Raw genomic sequence first — 21,468 nt, 5'->3', positions numbered from 1 at the left:
CCGTTCTGGGGACACAGGAACTTTACGTGGAGGACCAGACCCGAGCCCTGGGGGATCCCAGTGAAATGCAAGTCCCCAGTGCGATGCGGCCTGTAACCAACGGCGATCTCACCCGGGACAAAGGATGACACAAGGGGTTCACAGGCAGCCACGGTAACACTCCTTGCAACTTGGAGACGTGCTACAGTCAAATCCCAGGAGTCGGTCTGGTTTGGTAGGTGAAATCTTAAAGGCCTACCAGGGTGGTGAAAAATTGCTGATCACTGTCAACCTGCCGGTTGTTTTCTTATTTGTTTGTTTGTTTTGATTTTAGAAGCAAACTCCTCAAATCTATAACGCAATCGAAACCAACTGAGTCAAGTCTGACCCACAGACATCGACACTGTAAAGAATTGCCACCATGTTCCGGGACCGTCCACAGGCCTCGGACGGAGGTGCACCCATCTGCCCAGACCCAGCTGGCGCTGAGCATCCCAATCCTGAGCCCTCCAAAGGTCACAGTCAAAGCAAGGAACCCGGCTGTACTTACGCAGGGCGTGCCACTCATCCTGCCGGATGGTCTTGGTGATGTTGAAAGTGAGGTTCCTCGGGATGGTGGCTGAGGAGTAGTGGTATTTGATGTAGGTGCACCGCTCGATTTCTCCTGGCAAAGACAGATGGGAAACCAAGTGTTAAGGAGGCGGCCGTCATCTGGGGGCCAGTTTTGGGGATCCACTCTTCTGTCCAGGGAAAAAGGACTGGATTTCTATGGAGCCTGGTGATGCCTACAGTTTATCCAAGGCAGTAACACTAACTCCAAAAGAGCAGGAGAGTCTAACTAAAATCAAACACCATCAACTTAGGGAGAAAAACACATCTCTGGCATCATTCAGAGGTGGGGAGAGCCACTGTTTAGGCTGACAGCGTGCGAAGAAAGCAGTACCTATGCCCATTTAATTCAGAAAACTAACTTTCAAGTCAAGACATCAAAAGACATGAACAGTTTGCACCCTACACCAACAGAGCGAGCTTTGACCTTCAAGAGGTCATCTGTGCTTATAACACGCGCGGTCTTACGGAACGCTGAGCTAGATGGGGCCCCTTCGCCTTTCTCCATCCTGCCATTGCACCTCACCCCTGAACACCAAGCACTCAGATCAAGCTGTGTCTCCTCGAATCAGTCTCTTCCCAGGTTTCCTGGACAAAATTAAAGCCCTGAACACACTTGACACCTGGTCCAGTGGGGCCTTCACTGATAAGTTCTTGTTTATTACCCCATGCCTGCTTTGCGGGTCAGCTTCTCAAAACATTCCTAGCTCTTACAGCGGACGTTCTCGAAGGGTGGTTGGGGGACCCCAGCATCAGCATCACTCTGGAAATTGACCAGAAATGCAATTTCCTGGGCCTGGCCCCAGACCTACTGAATCAGAAACACAGAGGTCAAGACCGCAATCTCAAGCTTAATAAGCCCTCCTGGTGATTCTGTTGCACACTTAAGTTAGAGAACCTCTGCCTTTAAGAAGCTAATAGAATTGCCAAAGTATTAATTCATAAATCCATCATGTTTGCAAATTCCAACAGGAGGGCATGATTAGTTCTTCCCTTGACAGTTTTTGTCCCCACAGGGATTTCTATCGATGCTTGCTTATCTGAGGGATATCACAATTCAGTGTCAGGGCATGGGGAAGAACCAGGAAAAGAGTGATTTTTAAAGGCTAGGGGGTTTAAAATTTGGTTTTGCACCTGAATGGATTTTGATGGTAATCCATTTTGCACCCCACTGATTTTCAATTTATAAGTGGTGGCACCTGATTGAATTGTTTGACCCCTGGGCTCACTGTCAGCAGGGGGCCCGGCAATTGGTGGAGGGCAGTAATCTAGACCCGAAACTGATGCCTTATTGTAAATCATACCTGGATAACAGCCCAGCTGCCGGGTACCAGCAGACACCCCTCCGATGGGCCCGATGCTGTCCACAGAAGCAAGGTTAGGGGAAGGCGTTACATGCCCTCTTTCCCTTTTGTCTTTAATTTTTCTAACCCTCTGCTTCTGTCCCCTTAGCCTGCGAGCATTCTGAAGTCTCTCACATGCCCCCAGCAGTCCCCCTGACCAAGTCCTACCCTGTCTTCCTCCTCCCCTAACTCGCTATACTTCCAGGGGAAAGTGGTCTGCCAGACGGGTCTCCGCCTCAAGTCACGCTCATGCTTCAAGCCCAAACGCTCCATCGCGGTGACTAGCACGACCCATCCCCCCATCCAGTCGACAACACCCGAAATCCCACAGGCACCCCGAGGCCGCCCTCTCTGGAGGGGTGCCCTCCTCCCCGACACCCAACTCGTCACCACATCCTGTCAGCTCTCCCTCAGAAAGGTCCATGGACCCAGCTCTCCCCTCTGCCCCGCTCCGAATACAAGGATGGACATCAACGAGCAGCCATGCTCACTGAGGACTCACTAGGTAGGAGAGCCTTGCCAGGCACTGTGTGGACTGGTGGTCTCCACCTCGAAGCGTGGGAGGCCCCCGGGATGAACAGCTGTGGCCGCTGCACCCCACCCTGCCTCCCTGAGCCCCGAGGGAACTGACAGCCACTCACTCGAAACCCATTCGGGTCCTGTACTCACTCCACCAGCAGGAGCTCTGTTACGAATATCATCTTACCCAATCCTGCATACAGCCCAGCTAAGTCAGCATCATTAGGATGGGCACCCCAATTGTGCAAATAAGAAAATGGAGGCTCGAGAAGATTCGCTGACTTGCCCAAAGGAAGCAGCAGCTCCAGATGAGAACCCAGAATTGTCCGACCAGAGTATCCCTCCACGCAGCCTCCCGCCATGCTGCTGCCTGGAGAACATTCCAGAAAGGAAAACGTCGTCTTCACACCCATGGCCCCCCCACGCTCCTCAGAAAGTCCCAGTCCCCACCCCAGCTCCCCTTCAGCCCAGCGTCACACACCTTGGGCTCCAGCCAGGTGGCCCTTCCCACCTCTGCCCTGACTGTGCCCTGCTTGCCCAGGACTTGGCACCTCCTCTCCTCCCTGCCTTTCCTTGTATGATCTCCATCTCATCCTAAGACACAGGTGGCAAACACAAGGCCCACAGGCCAAACCTGACCCTCCACCTTGTTTTATCCGGCCCGGCCCCTTGTTTCTACCTGGCGGCAGGGCCGAGCTCCTTGCCCCTAGTTAAGGAGTAGTTACGTTTATACAGTCTTAAAATTGTATTCGGCCCTTTGAAGGCAATGGCGAGGCTGATGTGGCCCCCGGTGACAATGAGTTGGACACCCCTGTCCTAAGAGAAGCCCCCGGGGCAGCTCCGCAGCAGGCCTTCCCCGCATCCACCGCACTGGGCAGCAGGTATCGCCCCAGCCCCTCCCTGCCTCCCCTGCTCCCGTCCTGCGGCAGCAAGCACACCAATGGACTGTGATTTATCTGTTTACATGCCTCACTCCCCCGCTAGATTATGAGTTTCTCAAGGGCAGGGACTAGGCTCATCCATTCATCTTTATCTCCTCAGTTCCCAGCACAGAGTGAGCACCAGTAACACACACTTTGAAAAAAAATGACTAATATGAGGCACCCCTCAGAACACCACAGTGGGCAAGGGATCCTACTGCTTCTATTACATGCAAGAGATTGAAATAATTGAGGCAAATTCGAATACAATGGATAAAGGGAGGTGGCGGGCGCAGAACTCTGGGAGCCCCCAGCAAACACTCCTTCCCTGGGTGGGAACCGTAAGGAGAAGCTTGCCAGCCACGGTGAGGGAGAAGGAACAGCAGGTGCACAAAGCAGCCTCCCACTGCACCCCGTGACTGTAAGCCATGGGGCAAAAAGAAAAAAGGAAGAAATAAGATAAAAAAGGATAGAGGATATTAACAAAAACACCAGCGGCAACTACCTTGGCCATGTGCCACCCTGGCCGCGTACCAGGCCCTGCACAAGGACACCCTGCAGATGCCTGGGTGCTGAAATCCAGTGGCCACGCTGCGACCTGCCGAGGTACGGGGACGTGCCCTGCCAGAGCGACTGACTTAGTCTAACTTGCACAAAGGTTTCCTACAAATGAGCAGCTGCCCCAGGCTCAGTAATTTCAAGATCAAACCGAACACTCCTGCTCCTAGCTTCGGAGACCCAAATCCCACGGGTCACAGCAGATGCGCACCTACCACTAATGCCTGAGAAAGATACCTGACTTTATTATTCTTTCTTTCCTAACTTCAGGTTCTGTCTGTGTCAAAACAAACTCGACACATGGCCACAGGTTCCAGGAGTGCTCCCTGGGCCTCGATGCCCCCAGCACATGCCGCAGGAGCAAGTCGACACCACCAGGCCCCTCGGTGGCCGGCCAGGGAGCCTGGCTGGTGCCCCTGCCACGGCGCAGCCCCACTGGAGGCCTCACTATTTGCTTTGCCTCGGGATGCAAGCATCCTGCCTTGACAGCAATTAAATTTGAAAGACTCAAATATTGCCTGAGAAGAAAGGCAAAATGTTTATCCATGTGGCTGCGGGTCCTGTCAGTGTGCTGGGCTTTTGTAAACACAAGCACCATCTGGGCACCAAATTCGTGGGCCCGGAATGTGGGCTTCCCAGCGCAAACAGGTTTCTCTGCTACGCTCGGTGCAGAAGGGCCACCTGGAAGGCAATGGTGAAGCCCTGGGCCTTACCTGGGGAGAACACCAAACTGGTCTTCCAGACTCCTGTGTTCCCGCCCAGGGACTGACTTTGCCCTCGGGAGGCCTCAGCTGGGGGGGTGGAGGGGGGCTGGAGGGACATGGGGGTGCAGGACACCTTACACCTTCAGCCATGCTCTGCCTTCTGAGCTGGTGACCCTCCTGCATGTCAGAGTCCCAAGATACCCAAATGGGTAACTGGGGAGAGCTTCAGAAAGGGACAAGTTTACAAAGCTGAGCACAGGGTGTAGAGAGACCAGCAGAGGGTGGCACAGAGACCTGGCGCCACCAACAGGAGCCGAAATAACCCAAAGGTGCAGAGAAGGAAGCTGTCCCCTGAACCTGGAGAGGGTGGCCTTGAAGAGCGGTGATGCAGCCTGGGGCAGGGGCTCGCAGCCCACCTGTGGCGAGGTGGCAGTGCGCAAACCCCTGACTCCTCTCACCTTCATCTCCTGCCTGTTCCCCCCACGGCCAAACCCAGCTGGAAGCCAGAGGGCAGCCCAGCCTCCAGGAGCAGAGAGGAGGCGCAGGGCAGGGCCTGGATCCCAGGGGCAGACCCAGGCGCCCAGCTCACACCCCTCCGAGGCTGGAAGAGCAAGAGCACAGGTGCACACCAGACAGGCAACTGCACGGAGCCCGGGAGGGGAGCCACCAGGGTGGGCCCCAACCCTGAAGTCTGGATCTGAGCACACCAGACAGCGACAGCAGCAGGTGGTTTTCCATCCCGTGCATCCACGGTCAGTGACGCGTGGTGTCCGGAGTGCTGAGGGGATAAGTCTGCTACTCCAGGGCTGGAGAGTCGGAGCAGGAACAGTCTCAGGCAGAGTGACTTCGGAGGCAGCGCTGGGAGCCACGCCCTCTCCATCACAACTCCTCTTCCCTATCGGGCGCCGTAGTACCTTAAACGCTTCCATTAGAGAGTCGTTCCTTGGGGACGGATGTTGTTCTCTTAGGCACTGTGTTTAAAGCTCTGTAAAGTAAGTCTGAAGGGGCGGCATGAGTCGCGAAGGCCTGGGAGTGGATGAGCTTCCACAACCCCCTTCCTCCAGACCAGGGGGACCCTGAGCAGCCGAGGGGCCCCTCCAGAAGGGAGATGCTGAGAAAGGTGTGAAGGCCCACCGCAGCTCTCGAAGGGGTGCAGGGTGAGCCCCAGTGGCAAACCCGCGGCTGAGCAGAGTGGGCTTGTGGAAGAATCAGTAACGGAACTGCCCGCACTTCTCACTGTAAAAGTGGAGTGATTGGTGCAGCCACTGTGGAAAACAGTATGGAAGGTCCTCAACATGGTAAAGCTAGAGCTACCGTCTGATCCGGCAGTCCCACTTCTGGGTTTCCACCCAAAGGAAATGGAATCAGCGTCTTAAAGAGATACCCACACCCCATGTTCGCCGCGGCATTACCCACAGAGAGCCGAGACACGGAAACGACCTAAGTGCCCTTCGACAGATGAAAAGATAAAGAATATGGGGGATCATATATACACACATACATATATACATACACACACATATACACACACATATACCTATATATCATGTGATAGGTATTCCCATATATGATATATAGATACGTGTTATCTATAGGTATATGTTATATATAAATGTTATACACACACACATACATGGTCCAGTGCAAACAACACCCCCCCTTTTTAAATATAGTTGCCTACTGGGACCTGGCCTTCAACCCAGGCATGTGCCCTGACTGGGAACTGAACTGGCGACACTTCGATTCCCAGGCCTGCGCTCAATCTACTGGGCTACCACCCACCTTTTTTTTTTTTTACAAAATCATAAGCATGTAATCCAGTAACATAACAATATTACACTCAAGCACACCAAATGACATTTTAGGTGAAGTGTTCAAATTAAAACTGTAAATTATTACACTTATATTATTACCCTACCAAGCACACTCAAGCAGACATTACTTCAGCCGGACCCTGTATCTATCTATCGAGATCCATACACACAATGGAATATTATTCAACCATAAAAAGAGAACATCTCGCCCTGGCTGGCATAGCTCAGTGGATTGAGTGCGGGCCTGCGAACCATAGGATCGTGGTTCGATTCCCAGTCAGGGCACATGCCTGGGTTGCAGGCCAGTTCCCGGCAGGGGACACATGAGAGGCAACCACACATTGATGTTTCTCTCCTTCTCTCCTTCCCTTCCTAAGATAAATAAATTTAAAAATCTTTAAAAAAAAAAGAGAAAATCTTGTCATCTGCAATAATATGGATAGACCTTGAGGGCCTTTTGCTAAGTGAAATAAGTCAGAGAAAGATGAAAACCATATAATCTCACTTACATGTGGAATCTTCAAAAACTAAATTCACAGATAGAACATCAGATGCAGGGTGGTGGGGGCGATGGAAAATGGGCAAAGATGATCAGAAAATACAAAGTGAGTTCCAGGATAATAAGTTATGGAGCGGCAACAGGCAGCATGGTGACTATAGCTGACTATGCTGCACTGTATACCTGAAAGCAGATCTTAAAAGTTCTCATCACAAGAAAAATACATTGTAACTATGTGAGCTGGTGAATGTTAACTAGACTTACCGGGGTGAGCACCTTTCAATACACACATATTATCAAATCAGCATGTTGTGCACACACCTTAAACTGATCCAGCATTGTATCTCCTGTAACTCAATGAGACCTGGGGAAAAGGTGGAGTGAGGCAGGCTGGTTATGCGATGGTTGAATGTACTTAGGAAAAGTCAGGTTAGGCAACATTTAGTGGTTTACTTATTGTAGGGCTTTAAGAGTGTTTATTTTTTTAATTATTTTATTGTTCAATTACAGGTGTCTGCATTTTCTCCCCACCCCTCCCCCACCATCCAAATATACATTATGACTCCCCAGAATGGACCGGTGCAGCTTTCCCAGACTTCTTTGACCCAAAATCCTTTTTGATTCACAGAGCACTTCCTACTGCTAGGCTGCCAGTTCATCAAACTCAGAAGCCAAGTCTCTTGTTTACATATCTCCTCCCAGGGCCAGGTGAGCCCTTGGCACACAGCAGGCCCTCGGCATATATCTGGATGAACAGAGCTCGAACGGCAGGGTTTGTTACTTGATCAAATGATCTGCAAGGTAAATGAAGCTGTGGGCAAGCACCCCCGGGGTGGAGCGCCCATGCCCAGGGCTGCGTTTGTGCAGTGCCTTGAATTAAGTCAGGGATCTTCATGGACAGAACCAGAGCAGGGGCCCTCAACTCCAGCCACAGCTCTAGGGGCTGCTCCCAGGCAACGTGACAGCAGCCATATCAAGCACCCAGAAGTCTCCTCCCCACTTAACCCTGCGGGAGGGGGGGGGGGGGGGGGTGGCAGCAGTGCCAGAGAGTCAACACGCACAAGGGCAGCCCTCGGTGGATAGGGTGAGATCCAGAGAACAAGTACCCTGTCCTCTGGGACCTGACACTCTGAGACCCAACTTGAAGCTCACACTGCACACACTTCATTGGTTTCTCCTCCCCACACCCCCCTCCCTGGGTACCGCATCCCCAAGTCCCATACTCAGACCCTACTGTGGGGGGAGGGCAAACCAGGAAGGAGAGGAGCGCAGGTGGTTTACACGTCTGACAACAGTGCAGGCAGTAACAAAAGGAAACTGGTCCAACGTAACCCCGAGGTCACTGAAGGGCCACGTGGGCACCGAGAGCTGAGCAGTCTCCCCTCCCTTTCTCAGCCTCCCCACATCCTCCGCGGCCTTTTCTTCCGCTCCTGCCCGAGCATCCTAGAGACACGGGGACGAGCCGCTGGACCGCTTCTGAGAGTCTACGCGTTCCCTTCATCTCAGAGTTCCCTCTGCAAGAAACAACCTGTTCAAGGCTTGCCACGTGCTGGACACTCATATTTTATCCCACCATCCTTATAACGAGGTCAGTGTTAGAGAAATAATCTTGTCTGACAGACGGAGAGAGTGTGGACGAAGGAAGGCCCTCCACCCCAGACCCGCCGAGGAGAAAACCCAGTGGTTTCCAACATCACAGCTGTGACGCCCAGCTGCCTGGGTGCAGAGTCCCTGGGCACCAGGCCGACGTGCAGCCATAGTGCCTTGTATGTGAGGGCACTCCACATGTCTACTGAAGAAGGAAGGACAAAGGGGAGGAGGGGACGTCACGGTCACTGTGCTGCTCCTCTTCCCACGGTGCCACCTCGAGAGCCCAGAACCCTGGGGACTGTCTCACTGACCTGCCCCAGCCTCTGCCGACCACAGGATGGGCCTTCGTGGGCTCACCCTGACGTCTGTCTCGCCCCCTGGGCTGACAGTTCTCAGTCATCTTTCTAGCCCGAGGCCAATGCTCTGTGCTTACTAAGTGGAAAGATTAAGTAGAAAGCAGAACATAGAGGAAAAGAAAAAAAAAAAAGAAAACCAACATGAAAAGAGATGAAACCAGTTAAAGCTTTATGTCTTGGACTTTGTCTCTTCTATAAAGGGCATTTTATCAAAAAGAAAAAGAAAAAGGTTGAAATTACATCTCGGCAGCAGGGGAAGCCGGGAGGCTGCCTTGCAGCGAAGTGGGGGAGACGCGCATCAGATTGACCAGCATCAGGAACGTTGAATTCTGCCGCCAGCCCCCATGAGGGGGGCGGAGACACACAGGAGTTCAGGGGGCTTCGGGTTGGAGGTTGGAAGCAAAACCACGTCCCTGATGAAACAGGGACACAACCAGGGATGTTCCAGGGGTTCAAGGAGGGCAGATGGGGCTGAGGCTCTCACCCCCAAACCTCTGTCCCCAAGCAGGGCAGGAAGGGGACAAGAATTGGAGGGCACACCTTGGGCACTTCCACCAACCAGCCTTGTGGACAAGAACCTTCCTAAAAGCTTATTTCAAGTCCCCTCCCCACCAGGGCTCCCCCTCTCTGCTGCTTGCAGCCAAGGGATTTGCAAGGCTTAGAGCTGCTGCAGCCAGGCCAGAGGAATGTTTTCTCTTTTTTTTTTTTTTTTCAGACTGACAAACAGTGTTACCTATGTTTTTATTTTTAATGCTTTCAAATGATTTCCATTTTGTATGCTTTGGTGCTTGTGGAATCGGCCTGGCCTTTTCAGTGGTTTTGCATGCACTGCATAGACAGAATCCTAAGTATTTCATTGTATCCTGCATTTCATAAATGTTTGTTAAAAGCAGTGTTCAGACGCTCCTGACTCACACACACAGAATTTCATTCTCAAGAACCCTGCTCCCCAATGCCAACCGCCCCCCACGCACCCGCACCAACACCTTTCTGACCCCTCACGCTGTCCCCAGGTGCCTTCTGCTGGCTCCTGTTGTGACAGCGATGTGCGTATTCATCATGTCTCTGTAGTAAAAGCTGAGAGGGGACGTTGCGTTTTCCATCTTTCTATACCCAATGGCCAAAACGGTGCTTTGAGTACTGTTACTTATTCTGACAATAGCTCATGCTCAGTGAATGCTTTCTAATTGTCAGGTCTGGTGCAAGGAACCTTATCACACGGCATTATTTCATTTAAACCTACAAGTTAGGTCCTGTTTTTATCTCCATTTCACAGATGAGAATGTCGAGGCTCAGAGAGGTAGGTGTCCATCCTGCCTGAGGACACACAGCTATTCCGGGTCACAGGCGGGGCGCAGACCCACCGAGCACACGCCTGCGTGTGGAAAGAAATTAGGGAACATCAGGCTCTTCAGTAAGACGGAGACCCCCTAAGGTTTTCTCTGGGGAACAAATGAAGCACAGCTTTCCCACTGGCAGGGGTTTCCAGTGTCTAGACTCTGCGCTCTCATCAGAGGGAGACAGCACATTCGCTTCCACAGCTCCCCAAAGGAGATTTAAAAAAAAGCCCCTCGTGGGAATGGAGGAGCGCTTTAGAGTGCCTACTGCCCCCACACCTGACCAGCAGCCTCTGTTCCACCCCGTCCCCACCCTGAGACCAGCCACTTAGCACTCGCCCCATGAGACTGCTAACCCAGGTAAAACCTGCTCCATATAAACATGCAATCAATGCACACACCACTCATCACTTAGTCTCTGGGGCACGCACCCCACGCCCCTATAACAGCCCACAATTATTTCAAGGCAGCGCCGCACCCTTCCTAACCCCCAGCCTCTCCTTTCCTTCCAGGAACCCCAGCACTTTCAGGGCCTGCAGTCACAGCCCTAAAACCTCCGCACAACCCCGGTCACCCCCCTCAAGTTCAGTCCATGTGTCGAAACCTCCCACAGGGCGATACTGACCACTACCGGTCACTCCTATGGCCAGGCCAGTGTGAGGCCCACAGGACCTGGAGCTCCCCTGGTCTGGCAGCCACACCCCCACTGAAGCAGCCTCGGCTCCCCGGGCGCTGCGGGCGGCCATCTCACAGGTCTGGTCACACAGAGGGGACAACACGTGCATCTTTTCCTGCAGGGAAGCTGTTAAGCCACCACGTGCTTGACCAGTGGTCTTTTCTGGTTGTTTTTTGCATTTGGTTTGTTGCCTCCTGCAGGACCTCCTATTTGTTCCAGCCCCCAAAGAAATTTTTAGAAAGCTATCCTGTCATTCCACGAATTAGCAGTCAGTCCCACGCACTCCACGAGCAGGCCGTCCCCACCCCCTCCAAGTCATCAGAGCAGCGCTGAGAGCAGAACTCTGCCCCCACCCCCACTCCACACACATCCCCTGGGTATCAGAAATCAAACCACTGAGAGAGGGCTCTTCGAGTGTGACCTTCCAGCCTGCCAGGAATTCACCTCCCTGACCCACCGTCCCAGTCCCATGGCTCCGTCTCAGCCACCTGGATACCAGGAGAGACCCTGGTATCTCCATTTACCCATCAACCCTTCTAGAACTGTCCCCAGGAAGGGAATGAGGTCGGCGGGCCTGCCGCCCCTCCTGGGCATCACAGCTTCCCCGCTGAGCGCTCACACCCCTGCCTCACCCCCACCTGTTTAATCAGCCCTGGGGGCCGCTTCCCAGAGCTCCCTCTCCCAGGAGGCCACCTGTGTCCACGGAGTCCCGACAGTCTCCTCTGTGGAAAACCTAGGCTCGCTGCACTTTAGATGCCTCTAACCAGCTGGTCTCCCGACTTGAACAGGACAGTCCCCCTGGAGACACCACTGCCCACGCTCCTTCCTGTCCTTTGACACCCTCTGGGGGGTCAACACTCCAACTAAGAAATTAAAACGAGTGCTCACCTCCCCCCATACTACTGACATGGACGGCACACCTTCCTCCAACTCCATTCACACACCAGGTTCTTGCTGTCACTCGATGAAGTGACTCTTTTGAGTTGGTGGCATTGCAGCATCTAAGGATCATCGGTGCTAAATGTCACCTCCCCTCACATGGGAGCTGTCCACTAATTTCCTCACCCCTGGACTCCTAATGTCTCTTCCCCTCTGGCGTCTTTTCAAGCCTGTTTTAAACAAGACATTTTTAAAATGTCATTACCTAGTACATTCCTCAGAAAAGGCAATACAGATCGAGGGGGCCGCGCTCCCCCAGAACACCCATCTTCCCTGGAAGGTGGAAGCTGCCGTTTCCCCCAATTGCTTCTGCATGTTCCAGCTTGAAACAAGCTGCTTGGGAAAGAACGAGGTGGCGAGGCTTGGCTTTAAATTACCGTTTGGGGCGTAGTAAATAACCTGTTCCCTTGTTCCCATCGCACCCCTAACGACCTTCTGGAAAGTTCAGAGCCTCCAACTGCCAGAGCCCTCCCCCCAGCCCCCTCCCACCTCAGTGCGCAGACACCCCACGCACAAGTCTGGGGCTCCTCCGGGCACCGTTTGCAGCCGGTGGAAGATCATCAATCTCCAGGCTCTGACAGACAAACGAGGCGAGAAGGAGACCAAATCGGGTTTTTCACTGGAAAACAATGAGCTCATGCTTTCTCTCCAGGGACCCAGGAAGTGGAGACAGATCTTGAGATGGGGAGACAGTGGTGGAGACAAGGCAGGAGGCGTGAGGGGTGGGCAGGAAAGAGAGAGGAAGACAGTCTGGCACTTTTTAATGTCACTTTTGATAAGAATCCCCAGCTCTCAAGGCCAGAGGGAGACATCCATGTTCTTCACACCAAGAATCCAGCATGAGGTGATCGTCCTGCAGGGGAGGGACAGCATGAAGACAAACAGAACCAGAAATTCTTCCTTCCTGCGTCTTCAGAAAGGAGTAAGATGATCGTTCACACGAATTACAGATGCCAGGCCCAAGATGGCTCTATCTTGGTCTGTCACTGCCACTCGGACATGGGGTTCAAGGCCGGACCTCGGACAAACCTCTGGGGTAGCTTTTGCAACTGCGGGTCTCCCACCCACAGGTGTGCATCTCTGTGAGGCCAAGGCCACTCATTTCCTACAGGCTGAACCAGGTAAAAATGAGGATGCAGAGAGCTGCCCAGCTGTTCCCAAACAGCTGACTGCATGTTCGGCTTCAGCCAGGAGGAAAAAACCCAGATTACTGAGTTTCTAGTTTTCATTTGAAAAAGGAATGATATAATGCTGGTTTTACTTTTACTAGTTAATTCAGAGGTAAGAAAGGGGGACGGGGGGAGGGGAGGGAGGCGGGAAGGGAGGGGGAGGAAGAGAGAGAGATACAGAACGAATTGGGGGGAGCTTTGGGTTGTACAGGAAAAACCAAACCCAAATAACTGATTATTTTACTCTTCGATCTGTTATGTGCCTTCGCTTAGAACTGAATAAAACCTAAAGATCACAGAAAGAAAGCAGAAAGCCCAATGAGATTACGTTTTTCTTTATGCCTCTACTCCGGTGATGGACTCTTCTTGTTTAAGCTACATGCCTTGGCCAGATTAGAAGTATTAAACTGTTAACTTACCCTGAACTCCCTGGTGGAAATGAAACTCAAAACCAGATACGTAAGTATGAATGAGGAGGAGTTGATCCCTCCTCCCCACTGTGCAGGGACCCAATGCAGGGTTGGGGGCAGGGGCTCTGGAGCCAGCTTGCCTGGGGCCAGACCTAGGCTTGGAGACTCTGAGTATGTGATCCTGGCCAAATTCTTCACTTTAAAGAGAGGCAATGCATCCTAGGGATGCCAGAAGGAGAAGAGAAAGGACAAGCAATTGGAAATCTCTTTTAAAAAATAATTAAAGAAAACTTCCCTAATTTGGTGAAGGAAACAGTCCATCCAGGAAGCACAGAGCGTGCCAGACAAGATGGATGCAAAGAGCCCCACACCAAGACACATCATAATTAAAATGCCAAAGGCTAAAGATAAAGGGAGAATCTTAAAAGTAGGAAGAAAAAACCAGAGTTACCTACAGGGAAGTTCCCATAAGACTGTCAGCTGATTTCTCAGAAGAAATCTTGCTGGCTAGATGGGATTGGCAAGAAATATGCAAAGTCATGAAAAGCAGGGACCTACAACCTAGATTGCTCTAACCAGCAAAGCTATCATTTAGAATCAACGGGCAGATGAAGAGTTTCCTAGATGAGAGAAAACTAAAGGAGTTCATCACCAAACCATTATTATATGAAACGTTAAAGGGACTTATTTAAGAAAAAAGGAAGATCAAAACTATGAACAAGAAAGTGGCGAAAATACATATCTATCAAGAACTGAATCTAAAAAACAAATTAAGCAAACAAGAACACAGAATCATGGATACGTAGAGCACGCTGCTGGTTGCCAGAAGGGAGGTGGTGTGGGGACTGGGTGAAGAGGTGAGGGGATTAAGAAGTACAAATAGGTAATTACAGAATAGCCATGGGGATGTAAAGTACAGTATAGGAAGTGGAGCAGCCAAAAATCTCATGACCCATGGACATGAACCATGGTGAGGGGATTGCCTGAGGGAGTGAGGGGTACTGGGTGGAGGAGGGCAAAGGGGGGAAAATCAGGACAACTGTAATGGCGCAATCAATGAAATATAATTAAAATATAAAATAGAGATGCAATACATATATCTAACCCCTTAAGGGCGCTGTGAAAACTTGAGTTAATATAGGCAAAGCACTAAGTGCCTGGCACACTGTAAGTACTCCGTAATTATTACTGTTATCATATCTTCAAACACACTATGTTGCCGTACAGGACCAGATTTATTGTATGTATCAGACACCAGGTGGGTCCTTCAGGTCACACAGAAAGCATGTGTCTGGCATGGTTTAGCACCAGAAGCGGAGGTCCTAGGAGACCACTTCCCAGCACGCTGTCTTCTTCCTCCTTCAGCCGTGGCTCTCGAGTCACCCCCACCCCCAAGCTCAGGGCATGTGGCTGTAGCTCCAGCCTGGCTACATTGCATCGCCCTGCTGCTCCTGCCTGGAGGACTGAGGCCACACTCTCCACTTTCAGCCCCCGTTAGCACCGATTCCACCAGCGAGCCTCTCCAACATGTCACCCCACCATCTCTAAGACCCTCGGACACATCAGCAGAAGCATCAGTATATGAAAAACCAAACCCAAATCTGTGAAATGCACAGCACTGAGTGTAGTGTGATCACCCACACCCAGGAAACAGTGATTTAGGGCAGACCTTCAACCTGTGAGGACACCTGATGACGTCTGGTACCTGAACGAGTGGCCTTGCCCTAACCCAGTGACTCACCGATCCAAGCCACAATGGAATTTCTCATTGTTAACTTTCCAGCAATTCCACCCACATTCCACCAGCCAATCAAACAGCAAAACCTAACAGAGTCGAATGACATCCAGGTAAAAGTGGGGGCAAGCAGCTTTCAGACACTGTTGTTGGGAGTATAAACTGTTACAAGCACCTGACAGACTCAGGCATTTGTGTGGACCCTGTGTGTGTACATACACTGTGGCCCCACCGTCACATCCCAAGACAGGCTCCTACGAATGTGCGCGAGCAGAAATGTACAAGGATGTCCAAGCATTGCTTGCAAAAAATAGCCAAAACCAGCCCTGGCTGGTGTAGCTCAGTGGATTGAGCGCAGGCCTGGGAATCAAGCAGCCATGGTTCGATTCCCAGTCAGGGCACATGCCTGGGTTGCAGGCCAGTTCCCAGCAGGGGACACACAAGAGGCAACCATACACTGATATTTCTCTCCCTCTCTCCTTCCCTTCCCCTCTAAAGATAAATAAATAAAATCTTTGAAAAAAAATAGCCAAAACCTAAAGATCTATCCATTAGGAGAGATAAAAATAAAATGTGGCATCATACAAAAGCTTAAATAAATGAACTAGAACTATGTATATTAATAGAGACAGAGAGACAGACCTCAAAATATGTCTAGAGTTTTGCACTCAGTATCTTTGTTCTTTTCTGTATTTAAATTTTTTTCTCCCACAAAATTCTAGTCCCTTGGGACCCAATGAGAAAACAAACAAACAACAACAACAAAAAAACACAGTGACTTCTGGAGTAGAAATCCAGTCATAACTCCCTTGACAAAATCGAAGTCACATTATCCAAGTTTTAATGGTGGGAGAACCTCTACTGGGGCCCTGCGTCATCTCCCGCTGACCTCCTGGGAGCTTCTCACTGACCAACCACCTGTGAGCCCCCTTCTCCTCCACTCTGCACATGCAGGTGCTGCTCCTCTGGGAGACAAATGAGATGGAAACCCAGGAAGATGAAAGGATCACAGGACGTGCTGGCCAGTAAGGGGTCGGGAGTTAAGGAGAGGAGATCGGGATAGGTGAGGAGACCGGGAAAGGCTAATGGAGGAGAGGAAGGAGGCCCATGCAGAATTCAGGTGTGGGCGTGGGCAGGTAGCCTGGGTGCCGCCCACTTCTGAGGGCTCTGCAGCTAGCGAGCTAGCTCAACAGGAAACAGACCACCCTGACTACTGGGCACTAGCCTGGCTGGGTCCCCGGGGCAGGGGGCGTGGCCTGAGCACGGCTGGTGTGGAGGATGGTCAGAGAAATCCCTTGTGGAGCCCTGTGGTCTACACCAGCTCCCTGGCCCTTGGAGCATCATTCTCACACTGGGCCAGCACTTTGGCTGGGGCTGAGCAAAACAGCTGCTCCAGCTGTCAGAGCACAGGAGCAAAGAGGTGGTGAGTGTGTGCTCTCTGGGACCCCGCACCCAGACGGAGAGCAAAGGTGCAAATCATCCTAATGGAGTAACTGCTCCTTGAAAGGCTTCCTGACTCCCTCCCAAGGAATGTGGATGTTACTCTGGACCCCCTTATGTTTACACTGAAATCAGCAGCCAGCACAAAGAAGCAGAGCAAGATAAGAGACACTGTTATCTCTTACCTCGTTTTGCAAGGCCTTGGGAGCCTCTCCATTCACTACAATAAAACAGAACAGGAGCAGCACCAGCCTGGCGAGGATGCCTTCTGAAGGGACTTGGGGTCCAGAAAGCAGAGCCAAGAGCAGGCATGTTCCAAAGAGGCCAAAGGCAGGGTGGGTCCAAGGCATTGAGGGCAGGATGCAGGGGCAGGGCAGGACAGTGATGGAACAGCTTGAGGAGGTGTGGGCAGCTAATATTGGAGACGTTTCTACTCACTTATATTTTTCCTGCTTATGGAAGATGAAGTACATTAAGATTTTTTTAAACAAAAATAAATATCAAGTAGAAAGATGCCACTTTCAGAGAGTGAGTCCCCAAAATGCACCAGGTAGAGATGTTTTTGGAATAGAGAAGAACCCTAAGGAGACAGGGGTTGGAGGACGTGTATGAAGCCACCAAAGCAAGGGAAGTCTGAGCTACCCCTGAGACAGACCCGGAAGTAAACCCCTGACAAGGAAGACGACCACCTAGAGTCGCCCACCAGTCTCTCCCGCCTCCGGTCCAGGCTGCAGCAGCCCCCAGGAGCCTTCTGGGGGACCTGTCGTGCCGTTTCTCCCTTCCCTGGGCAGTGTCACCTCCCCATGCTCTGACGGCCTGTCTCTAGCTGCTCTAGTGTCCCAGCTGATCTGGGTCCCTCGCTGCTGCCTCTCCCCTTCCATGGGCGATTTGACACTTCCTTTCCACAGCATGTCCCTCCATCTCCCCCCGCCTAAGAAGCCCTGACTCCCCCTGCTGCCCACTGGGTGGGGGCGAGGCGCTGTAACGGAACTGTGCTGAAATTCAGAAAATCCAGCGTCAACCCAAAACACACAGAACTGACTGCGAGTAGGTGTTAGTCTGCTCGGGCTACCAGAATGAAATGCCGCACACTGGGTGGCTTAGACAACAGACATTTATTTTCTCACAATCAGGAGCCTAGAAGTCCAAGGTCAAGGACTTCTGTTGAGACCTCTCCTCCTAGCTGCCTTTTCACTATCTCCCCATATGACCTTCCCTCTGCTGTCTCTTTCCTTTCTGATAAAGACATCAGTACTGCCCCGATAGGACCCCATCCTTACGGCTTCATGTACCCTTAACTACCTCCAACCCTTTCTCCAAATAGGGGGTTAAGGCTTCAATGTATGATTTCGGGGGCAGCACAATTTGGTCCATGCATCTAAATTCAGTTGATAGTAGCATCTAAATTCGCCAGGGAAAAAATGGCTTACTCAATAAGTGGCATTTGGAAAACTGAGTAAGCTTCTGGGGAAAAAAATTAAATTGAAGGCCTATTTTGCATGTTCAACCAGGATAAATTCCGAGTAGATCAAATATTTGCTTAGGGAAAAAAGCTAAGTCATAAAAGTACTAGAAGAAACCATGAGAAAACCCTTTTGCAGCCTTGGGGGAAGGAAGGCTTTATAACTATGATGTGAAATCCATAAAAGAAAATACTGATAAATTTGACTAGATAAAAATACAAAATTTCTCCTAGTAAGCAAAATCAAAAGAAAAAGCAAGGGGAATGCTTGCAACTCATATCACAGTCAAAGGACTAATTTCCCTCCTATAGAACAAGCACCTACACATTGATAAGAAAAAGACCAAGAATCCAATTTTAAAATGAAGAAAATATATGAGGAGACAATTCATGGAAATACAAATGTCTCTTAGACATATGAAAAGATACTCGGGGGCACTCAAAATAAGAGAATTCCAAATTCAATCTAGACCAGTGAGATGCTAACACACTGCATGATAGGGAGGTGTGGGGGGGCGGGGAGACACTCTGGGGGGCCCACTGTCGGAGTGCACATTTTGTAAATCTTTACAGCCTCTCTGGAGGCCAATCTGTCAATATTTCTCAAAATTACAAAGGCTCGATTTGACCCAGAAATTCTGCGTTTAGTGATTTATCTGAGAGACGTGGCCTCACAGGTGTGAAATGACGTACGTATAAGGTTATCCAGTGCCACTTTGCTTATAAGACAAACCTAAATTTCCATCAGTGAGTGACCGGTTAACTAATTTATGGTATAGCCACCCAACAGAAGGCAATGCAGCATTTTTAGGAAAAGACGAAACTCTTTATAAACTGATACAGAAAGCACTGCAGGATAAATTAAGTGCAAATAAGCGAGGTGCAGGACAGCATGTGATACATCCTACACATCTAGGTGAGAAAGGAGAAGATGATATAGATACACAGGTACATACTGGCATGGGCATAAAGCATCTCTGGAAGGAAACTAGTAATTCGCTGTCCGCGGAAGGAGAATCAGGAGGCAGGGAACATGAGAGGGAAAGAAATGTGCCTTGTATATCCTTTTATACTTTTGAAATGTTGAACCATGTGAACGTATAGCCAATGCAATTTGTTTTTAATTCTGCCCCCCACCCTCAGGCTTCCACATCACAGCTGCACGACACTCAGCATCCTCGGTGGACACCTTTCTGTTCTCGGCATTCAGGGCTCTCCACTCCCCACAATGTGGGATGCCCCTCTCAAAACCCCAAAGCACTGCTGGCTCTTCTCGGAGACGCTTTGAACGGTCAACGCATCCAGGGGCCAGGCTCGGGTTGGGGTGGAAACCAGTCGCCCCCATTGCTAATGCCATCCTGGACCGATACAGCAGTCCTGCCTTATCCTCCCCCGGCTTAAGTCCTGCCTGCAATGGACCCCCAAGCTGAGGGCCCCACCCTTCCCCTTGCCAGGACAGGTGGCCCCATTCCTGGCCCTGGAGGCACCTCCCCTACACTGGCCCAGCAGTAGCCTGCCCCAGGGTTCCTCTCTGCCTGCCAGAATGTCCCACTGGAGGGGGCGGCCCCTTGGTTCCTGGCTCCAGCACACCCTGGAAGGGCTTCCTGCACAGCTGGCATTAGTGGCTGCCTCTGGTGGTGCCCCTGCCCACTGCCTGGGAAAGCTGTGTCTTCACTGACATGCCTCTCATGGCCGACCCATTGGAACTTCGCTTCTGGAAGCAGCTCTCTCCAGCCGATTCTAGGCTCTGGGCTCGATTCTAGCATTTGGTAGTGAGGAGTTCTCCCTCGTCCTCTGACAGTCACTCTGGGTTATGTTCAAACAGCTGGGACACCTCCTGCAAGGTCCTCGGCAAGCTGGTAGAAGATGAAACAGCACCCTGGTGTGGCCCTTCAGGGCCTTGCGGGCTCCGCCTCCATCTTCCCCAAGGACACAGCCGCCTTCTTGGTTTGGGGTTCGGAGTCCCTGTCAGTTGATTCCATGTCAGACCTCATGGCTCTGGCCCTCCTCAGGTGGCAGGATTTGGAGACACCTTCCATCTCAGTATTACCCACAAGGAGCTTTGGCTGTTTGCAGGGTTTCCTGGACTTGGACAAGTCCGTGACCTTGATTCCCTCTAGGCTTCTCTTCAGTCCACAGTGCATCCCGGACCTTCAAAACAGCCTGTAATTTTTGTGCGTCCTCTTTTGTGAGTGCTTCAAGGTCACAATCACACGCACAGAGCAATCAGCTCTCAAATGACTGCCTTGATGCATGCTGTTTGCAGCCTACCCCAACTGGAATGCAAGCTTGCTGCTTTTTTTATCTCTCTAACACCTCGGGAAGCGCAGTGCTCTGCACACAGGTGTGTGATGTACGGGGTCTTCCTCGTACTCATCATACAAGTCTCTCACCTTCCCCCGCCTCAGTTTCCTCACATGTAAAATGAAAGCAGCAACGCCTATTTCACGGGGCTGTTCAGAAGATGTAATGAGTCGGGTCTACCTAAGTGTGGCTTTGGCCCCTACACACAACACATGAGCTATACAAATTAATGTGCTGAGAGTCACTTTATAAACTTCATGTCAAAGAGGTATTTCTAGAAAACACAGGTTCTGTGCTGTCCAGGTGGGCTTGGGGTGCTGCCACGGGCCAGACCCTCACTGATTCCTCAAGGACAGCACAGAGGCAAGACAGCAGATGTGAAGGCTGTCCTTGTTCTTAGTGGCCCCTGGCGAGGCTACTCACTGTCCAGGGGAATCGAGACACCCATCGTCACAACGGTTCCCATTGTTCCATCTCCTAGACACCAGAGAAATCCTGCCGGCCCCACCCAAAACCCCTTCTAAGAGAAGATGTGTTACCCACCATTCCTGCTGCTTACCCCGCCGTGGACTGAACCACGTGACCCTCCACCCCCACCTGACACTGGGACAGGGACGGGCACCAGCCCCTGTGACAAGGGCCCGATCTAAGATGCTGAACTAGGCTGATCACATCCTCCCTCCAATGGTACCAGAGACATTGAAAGAATGCATAAGTTGAAAGGGTGTCATGAGGTTAAGCTGGTACTGAGGAAAGTGAACAGAATAACTAAAATAAAACAAATTGCAGGTCGGAGTTATGAGGGAGACAGGGAGAGAGGAAGCCGGGTAGAGAAAGCAGATGAGGCAGGAGAAGCAGAAGCCACCGAGAGGGCGGGCGGGATCCAGGGATGCCACAGGTCCTCAGTTGCCCAGGTGTATCATCCCAGTGACCCCTAGGCTCCTTGGAGTCAAGTCAGCCAGACTAGAAAATTCCTGGTACCTGAAAAGGCCTTTCAGTTTCCAAAATGCAGCTCCTTCTCTGGACCACCGCTGCTGGTACCACCCCTTCCGACCCTCTGGGATCAGTTCTCATTTCTTCCCCATGACCTTGACCCTGCTCTGGG

At 51.3% G+C, this 21,468-nt stretch overlaps 1 protein-coding gene across 1 annotated transcript in view; it reads right to left on the bottom strand.

The window, feature by feature from the left end:
- The window catches only part of TMEM178B (transmembrane protein 178B), a 315,496-nt gene that overhangs the window by 204,655 nt on the left and 89,373 nt on the right, over window positions 1–21,468 (bottom strand). Inside the window, exon 2 of the mRNA XM_037138541.2 lies at window positions 530–643. Coding sequence (XP_036994436.1) covers window positions 530–643 — 114 coding nt within the window. The remainder of the gene's footprint in view (window positions 1–529; window positions 644–21,468) is intronic.

This window comes from Artibeus jamaicensis, unplaced genomic scaffold, assembly GCF_021234435.1.
Source record: "Artibeus jamaicensis isolate MK-2021 breed Jamaican fruit bat unplaced genomic scaffold, CSHL_Jam_final scaffold_2172, whole genome shotgun sequence".
NCBI lineage: Eukaryota > Metazoa > Chordata > Mammalia > Chiroptera > Phyllostomidae > Artibeus > Artibeus jamaicensis.
The sequence above is the reverse complement of the archived record's forward strand: the minus strand, read 5'-3'. Positions and strand labels throughout refer to the sequence as shown.